Source organism: Bombus vosnesenskii, unplaced genomic scaffold (assembly GCF_011952255.1).
Source record: "Bombus vosnesenskii isolate JDL3184/JDL3185 unplaced genomic scaffold, Bvos_JDL3184-5_v1.1 scf7180000015320, whole genome shotgun sequence".
Classification (NCBI taxonomy): domain Eukaryota; kingdom Metazoa; phylum Arthropoda; class Insecta; order Hymenoptera; family Apidae; genus Bombus; species Bombus vosnesenskii.
Window position 1 is genome coordinate 62691 of NW_022883936.1, and position 7866 is coordinate 70556.

General features: G+C 34.1%; 1 protein-coding gene and 1 pseudogene across 2 annotated transcripts; both read right to left on the reverse strand.

Moving 5' to 3' along the window:
• Window positions 1–2646: 2646 nt before the first annotated feature.
• On the reverse strand, window positions 2647–4629 carry LOC117241144 (serine protease inhibitor 3-like). Of its 2 annotated transcripts, none has more exons than XM_033507116.1 (2): window positions 4489–4629; window positions 2647–2987 (listed from the first exon to the last, which is right to left on the reverse strand). In XM_033507116.1, exons 1-2 carry the CDS (start codon window positions 4556–4558, stop codon window positions 2809–2811), a joined length of 249 nt encoding a protein of 82 aa, XP_033363007.1. In that variant the 5' UTR covers window positions 4559–4629; the 3' UTR covers window positions 2647–2808. The 2 variants fall into 2 exon arrangements, with proteins under 2 accessions (XP_033363007.1, XP_033363009.1); XM_033507118.1 differs by having other exon boundaries at window positions 2647–2984; window positions 4489–4607.
• Window positions 4630–7405: 2776 nt separating this feature from the next.
• LOC117241143 lies at window positions 7406–7866 on the reverse strand (annotated as a pseudogene).

Consider the following 7866-nt stretch of genomic DNA (forward strand, 5'->3'; position numbering starts at 1 on the left):
ATTTGTCAATGAACGTTCCTTACCACTACCCAAATGTTTAATTTCACAAATCGATAAATTAACATTATTCATACTGAAATTATTAAGAAAACTGCACGACACAAAGCGATACTAAAAGTGAGCGACTAAGACACACAACCTTTCTCCACTTCTTCGCCACTGTTTATTCTCTTTTTCTGTGCAGCTCCTGGCCTCCTAGTGCTGTTGTCGAGTAATAGAAACTTTGCCAAAGCGTCTTTACACAACATAATAACACAACAAAATAGCACAACATAATCATAACATCGTAACACATATGCTTACTACTACCGCAATCAAAAATTACCAAATATTATCACCATCTATGAACTGTTGCTGGAAGTATAATTAAGCGAGAGCACAGAGCGGTTTAGTTGTTGCTAAAGGATTAAATTTGCGTTACAATAAGGAGAAGATGATCGCTAAGAAAGCGAACCTCCATTATTTCTTGTTCCTGCGCATTCTCTTTCCACGTGTAACTAAATTTTTCTTTTTCTTTAGAACTGATATCTTAGAGTGTGCTTGCCGGAAATCTAATTACAATAAATTTTTTTTTATTTAAAATTGCATACAACTGCCAGTTATTGTCGAATCACTATGAAATCACTTACCTTCTTACAAACATTGAGGCTCTCTTTCTATTTCATCCGCTAATTTTCATTTTTAATGTATTAAATATTTCTATATCGTACTCCAAAATTCGTTGACAACAACTTTCTATAAATTGACAGCTATTACCTGATTTTGGATCGCTCTGCTATGAATACGTCGAATATAGAAATAAAGACCAGGAGAGCAATTGAAAAGCAACAAGACACCTCACAGAATTTATATTTGGACAAAGTAGTTTAAAAAGTAGAATTTAATTTACTCCTGGTACTGCAGTGCCTGAGCCCCTTCGGATTGATTGGCAAATGACGGAAGTTATTTCTGTTAAAGACGAAACTGATCGCTCGAAGTATTTTCCAGTGTTGCCTGTGATTTATTTCGGTGATGATGCAATTATTTATGAATCATACATATCGTAAAATCTCAACCATTACATATCTTGTGTATGATTTAGAAATTATTGCGCTGAAAATTTGATCTAAATCGGTTTATGTAGAAACAAGCGACAAACATTGGAAGATGTAAAGATTTTTAGATTTATTATTACAGTTATAAGCTGCGAAAATCAAGGATTGTCATTTTTTACCGTTACAATTATAACTTACAAGTCATGATAATGTTAATTCATTTTGATGAAATTTTCGACTTGTGAATATATAATCGATATAAATCTACAAAACGTGTCTCTTATATTTTTATTACAAGCTCCAATAAAAAAATTGTTTACTACTAACGTTACTAAAATAACGTTTACTAGTAGTAAACTTCCCAACAAAAAATCAAGCCGTTTGGTGCAACTTTTAAAAAGTTATTCTGTTTTAGAAGTTGTCCGAATACTTTCGTGACATATACTGTATATGTATGTCGGGTTTACATTAGAATTAGGGTTAGGGGCGTGAAACGAATCTTCGTTTGGGTTACACGTTGTCGTTATGCAATGGAAAAGACATTGACTAGTGCAAATACGATTATTATAGAACCGGACAAGTAACCGCGGTAGTTAGGTGCTCGAGATACTAATGACAATGATCCTAGGTTCAATAACGAATCCGCGGTCGACGGGATGATAGATGAACGTACTCACAAAATCTAAGTCGGACGCGTAATATTCACTGGTCGTAAAGAATTACTCCTTTCATCAATGAGATCGCGAGAAAGAATGCCTTTCCCGTCCCGATGATGCCACAGAGGAAAACTATAATGGGGTGTGTCTAAGGATACGAGATCATCGGATTCGTCGAGAAAAGCCTTCGTTCAGAAAGTAAGGGAAATTGGCGTTGCTGCTAATTGGTCAATCTCCATATCGGTGGTTAGAAAAAGATGCTAACCGCCCTCGAGGGAAAGTTGCTAGTGGGAGATGCCGCTCGTTGAAAAATATGTCTCCCCTATCTTCCCGTAGTTGGGACAAAGACTGTTTGTCTGTTTGAAGGACTTTAGTTAACTAAACCTTAAGATTTATAATGGGCCCTCGGGCTAGCCGAACATGTACTGCGGAGACGCATCGACATCTGGCAATCATCTTACTCGAAGAATATGGTCTGCGTGTGGCGAGCCACGGGATAGAAACCGTTGGAATGTTTACTGTCGCGTGTCGCCACGAATATTTCTTTTAAGGAGAGCTATAGAATTACTCCATACCTTTGTTAGACAAAGCGTTCATCCCGTGACCGCGGCTATGTTCGGCGACTGACTGTCGCCTCGAGCCCAAGCTCATTATCACAACTCTCGAACAATTACAATTGGGTTGAATAACTACAATTGTTCAATTACAGCTATAGTAGACTCTAGGTTACAATGTTGCGGGATTATCCAAAATTCCAAAGGCTCCGGTGTTCTTTCATCTCCGACATGTACATATATATCCTTATTTCTTTTAATATCCTAGTAATGTAGTTTTGTTTCATTATATAATTAGGCAATGGCAAACAAAAGAAAGAGAAAAAGTATTGTTTAGGTTAGTGCATTCTATGATATTTATGTAAGAGATAATGGCAAAGAAAAATAGTGTTAGATAATAAATTCAGTTTTTGAGATAATAATTTATTCTTTTTAAATATCTTGTTTGTTACTGATCAGATATACAATAGTTCGTTGAAAAGCATATGATATTCTAATTTGTGCTGTCCACGACAGCTTGAACGACTGACCAAGTGTTAATGTACTTATAAATGATTAATATCGTTAGTTACTCCAAAAATCGTCCGGAGGGGGTATGTATTCTGCCATTTTCGTAGTACCAGTTTTGGGATCGATTATTTCACAGTATTTCAAGGTACAGATTATATCTCCACTTCCTTGACAAAAACAAGTATTGCATCCATCAAAGTAACTTTTACCCGGTATACAATTTCGTTTTGCTTCTGAAAAAAGTTTGTCAATGTAATTAGTAGAAATTATAATATACAGTAGCGGACAAAAGTTTAAGAAGATGATTTGTAAATCGAATTATAAACATCTTATACGCATATTGTTCTTCTATTCGGTTTGTCTCTTTGGAATAACATAGCTGTATGTTTGACCTTCGTAACCTCAGACCGTCAGTTGTTAAATACAAACAATGTTGGAGTTACAACAGTTCGTTACCGCTTAGCACTTGTAAGCAGTGGACATTAGGTTAAGACGATCTGTGTAAAACGTGAATATGAGTACAGTTTTTGAACATTTTGATTCTGGAATGTCAAAATCATTATTTAGTGTATTCTTTTATTGCTTAAAATCCATTTAGATAGGAACAGGCTATGGGTAAATCAAAGAACTTACTTGAAAACGAAAGAGAACAAATCGTAAGGCTGCGAAATAGCAAATATAGTGAACAGGTCAGAAACGGCTTGTAAGCATGCTTGGTATAAATTTTTAAAGGCAGGCATGTATCGCGATCAATCGAAAAACGGAAAACAACGCCGAAAATAGATCGTTTTCGTAGTGCAAATAATATTGCTGCGGAGATAAACTATAAAAATGATACACAAATTAGTGCTAGAACTAAAGAAATTAGGAGAAGATTAGAAGACTTTAACTTAAGTGGGCGGAAACCCCAAAAGAAATCACTGCTGAGTTCTAGGAATCGAAAAAGACGACTTGCATTTGCTAGAGCTCATAAACATTGGGCAAGTGAAGATTGGCAAAATCTGCCGATATGTCGTATCAATGGAATTATGGACCGTTTTCAATACCTGGACATACTCAAGAACACAATGTTGTCTTTCGCACGCAACAATATGAGTGATGATTTTATTTTTCAAAATGATAATGATCCGAAGCACACGGCTCGGGTTATGAAACAGTGCTTCGAAGAAGAAAATATTATCGTGTTGCCGTGGCCGTCGCAATCACCAGACATTAAATTAATCGAGAATTTGTGGAGCATTATAAAAAAGACAGTACAAGCTTATAAACCGAAAAATTTAAATGAACTTTACAATTGAAACAGTTTGCAGTAATATTACGGTAGATCAATGTAAAAAATTAATAGATTCTACGCCAAGAAAATGTACCGAAGTGATAAGAAATAACGGATATCGGACAAAATATTAAATTTAAATAAAAATTGTGTATATTTTCTTACCAAAAGTTAATATTTTTTGTGTAGTCTTAAGCTTTTGACCGACGGAATATTATGCAGATTTCGTTCCTTTGTTATAACTTAGCTACTGAGCAAAATATCAAAATGAAATTATTTTTATGAGTGTACAAACAAATGTCTAATTAGTTAATGCCCAAGGTAGAACACTGTATTTATATTTTTTATGAAAAGTAAATCAATTATTTATTTCCTCCATTTCGTCTTAAACTTTTGTCCGCTACTGTATTATTAAAATAAATGGCAATTAGAAAACTGTAAACATCGCAGAGAAAACTTACCATAAACAGCAGCACCAAACGACTCGACGATGAGTAAGAGGAACAGAAAAGTGAAGATTTTAAGAGACATGTTTCTCGCGTGTTACTGTACGTCTTTCTGCGAACTATTCCATTGATGCCACACTTTATATACGTTTATAATCTCTGATTCTGTTACAACCTCATCCGAATGTTTCACATTTTCTAGGAATCTGTTTATTTTGAACACCAAATTTATTTATGAACATTCTGAAAGATGTTTGTAAATAACAGCATATGTTACGAAAGATTTTTAAGACTCCAGTCAGTAACTGCCGATCCTCGTAATCGGAGATCAAAGGTCGAACCGTTAATATGTCGATAAAACTGTCTCTTCAGACAAGCTAGATTAATTTTCCGTAGAATTCTTGCGACAACGTACCTATATGTATAACTTGCTCTCTAACGACCTTACGAAGTGTGTAGTCCCTTACGAAGAACGTAGTCCATCGAAACAGGTCACACGTATTATGAAATCCAAGGCTCCCTTGCACCATTCGATTAAAATTATTAGTAAAGCTTTATTAGTTTCAAACCTTTTTGTTAACATTAATAAATATCCTTGCATTATACATAGTTTGTTAGTTATTACAATAACAAGTTTCGTAATAAAGTAAATAAGTTTTACAAATAACGGTATATTCCAAAATCATCACTTCACTAAATATAACATATTTTATATCAATCAATTTTTTATAAGATGAATATTAAATAATAATACAATCCAATAATAATAATAAATAATTTTTCTTGCCGTTTTTCCAAGTCAAATCTTTGATAACATCAATATCGATTGAATTTGCTACTTCACTTTCTACTGACAGAATAGCCAGAGATGAAAATCTCTCTTGGTTTATCGATGATAGCAGATAATTTTTTATTAGTTTCAATCGCGAGAAACTACGTTTCGCTGAAGCCATGGTTACTGGCGTCATTAACATAATTTGTAATGCGATTAATAAATTTGGATATGCTTCCGAGAGATTGTTCTTTACAATGTAATTCATCGAATCTAAAGCCGAATAATTGGTTTTCGTTATTGGCTGTAACATCTTAATTTCTTCAAACATTTCAGTTCCCTTGAAATCTCCTTCCAAACGTAAGTGAAGATCTTGACAATACCTTAATAAATATTCATCATCTAAATTTCCAATCTCATTCATGTATAGAAAATCAAAAATATTTTGGTGATTTGCATATAATTCGAATCTACTTGTAAAGGATACTAACGCACTATCTATTATTTTGAAAAAGTAATGGACATGGAATTATTCTTTATCGTTGATCACCGATGATTCATCCTGTCCTTCATAATCGAATAATTTCTATTTCTTGCCCCTGTATCATGATTTGAAATGTGGTGTTATGTCCGTTTCCTTTGCAACTTCATTTGCTGCGATCATAGCTTTGCTAAATCCTTCATTTCTATATTACGCAAAGAATACGTTAAGATCTTTCAGATGCTTCGTGGCTAAATCGATTCGCATCTTTTGATTTTGCAATACTTTGCTGACGATGTTAGTTTTTGATAATATTTCGTACCAAATGATAAGACTGGCAATAAATTCAAATTCATTTATCTTGCGCACTATAGAACAAATCTCAATTTTCAATTTATTGTCAGACTCGTGGTTGTCAATTTCAATCAAAGCGTTTCGAAATTGGCGAACATAAAATCAAATAGCCTTTACACTATCAAAACGGCATTTCCATCTAGTTTCTGATAACGATTTAGGTGTAATTTTTTCAATGTATTTTTTTAAAACATCCCAACGCGATGTCGATGCTGCAAATATCGTGTAAATTTTTTGTAAAACACCAAAAAAATGTAGTGCTTGGGTTGATAAATTTGCTATATCTCCCAATAACAAATTCAAGTTGTGACTACCGCATGGTACGTAAAACGCTTTAGGATTTACACGTAATATACGTGTCAATATTTGTACTCCTTGATATTCCCCTCATATTGACGCCATCCTTGTCCGCGACAGTCGGATATTTTTATTCCCAACTGATCCAGAATGAGCATGATAGTTTCAGATAGTCCTCTTCCTATTCTATCGTGAACTATTGGATTGGCAACTAAGTGATTGCGCATTTTGTCAATATCACCTAATGACAAAATCCGCAATCACTTCGTTGCCAACTCAATATCTCAAGTTTGATAAAATGTTCCTTGATTTCAACCTCCTCGTATGTTATGTTGACATAACGAAGAACAACAATAATTGCTCTTAATGGCTCACACCTGGTGTACAATACAATAAAATGGAATAATATTTTGCTCTCCTTATTGCATCGATAATTACTTTTTTTACTTTATTTGCCATTGTACTTATTAATTCGTTTTGAATTGAATGCGATAAATAATGATGCCCTTTTATGGCTGTTCTGTTTAAATGATCATTTAGAACAGAATCAAATTTTGTAATTAATTGTATTAAACTCAAAAAATTACCATTGTGCGGTGTGTACAAAGTATCGAAACTTCCTCGGAAAGCTAAATTATGTTGCGCCAAATATAAAATAACAGCAGTTATTCTTTGGAAAACTTGTTCGTATCGTGCCGTTTCCAGCCTTAAAAATTGTTTGCACTCTTTATCAAGTAGATTGCCAGTGCGAAAATTTTGTTCAGTTTGAAGCCACTTGTTTATAGCTCTTAAATGTACCGCAGATCGTTCGTGCATTTTGATTCGCTGTGTTAAATGGGATCAATCGCAAAATCCGTCTGCCCCCAATGAAATATCAGTAATGGAAAATAATTTACAAGCGAAACAGTAAACCTTGTCTTCAGATTTAAAATAAATTAGCCATCTTCGTGTTGTCCTTTGTCTATTTGTCAGTATTTTCGTAAAATATAATATGTTGCAGAAAAACTCCTGTTATTTTCGTTCTTAGAGAAGTTAAATTGAGTAACTTGTACAGGACCATGTTGAACTATTAAATTGACTGTTTGTTGTGTTCTGTCAATTGGCCACGTGCTAGGATCTTCAATGTCGAAATTTCTGTATCTTCTTTTTGCGCTTCAATTTCCATATTTTCAATATCTTTTTCTTGATAAGTTTCACAATCGCTCGTTTTTTTATTGTTTCTATTTTCGTCCAATTCAGTTTCATTGGTGTCTTCTTCATTTTCCTTCATAGGTGTATTTAACTCTTGGTTTTCCTCTTCCAGGGGAATCTGATTCATTATCGTATGTTCTTCACCTTCGTTTGGCTGTCTTAAATGACTAGTAGTTTCAATTACATACTTCAAAATGTTTGTTTGCTGTTTAATATAACCGTCTCGCTGTTTCTTCCGTTTTAGTTTTTCAGCTCCACTTAAGTATTTCAGTCCATGATCTCTATCCCTGCTAGCCAT

Bases quoted from the DNA above. Each gene is read 5' to 3' on its own strand.
- LOC117241144 (XM_033507116.1), bottom strand. From the start codon at position 4,558: ATGTCTCTTAAAATCTTCACTTTTCTGTTCCTCTTACTCATCGTCGAG. The intron at 2,988-4,488 runs GTAAGTTTTCTC...AACTTTTTTCAG, and splicing joins GTTTGGTGCTGCTGTTTATG to AAGCAAAACGAAATTGTATA.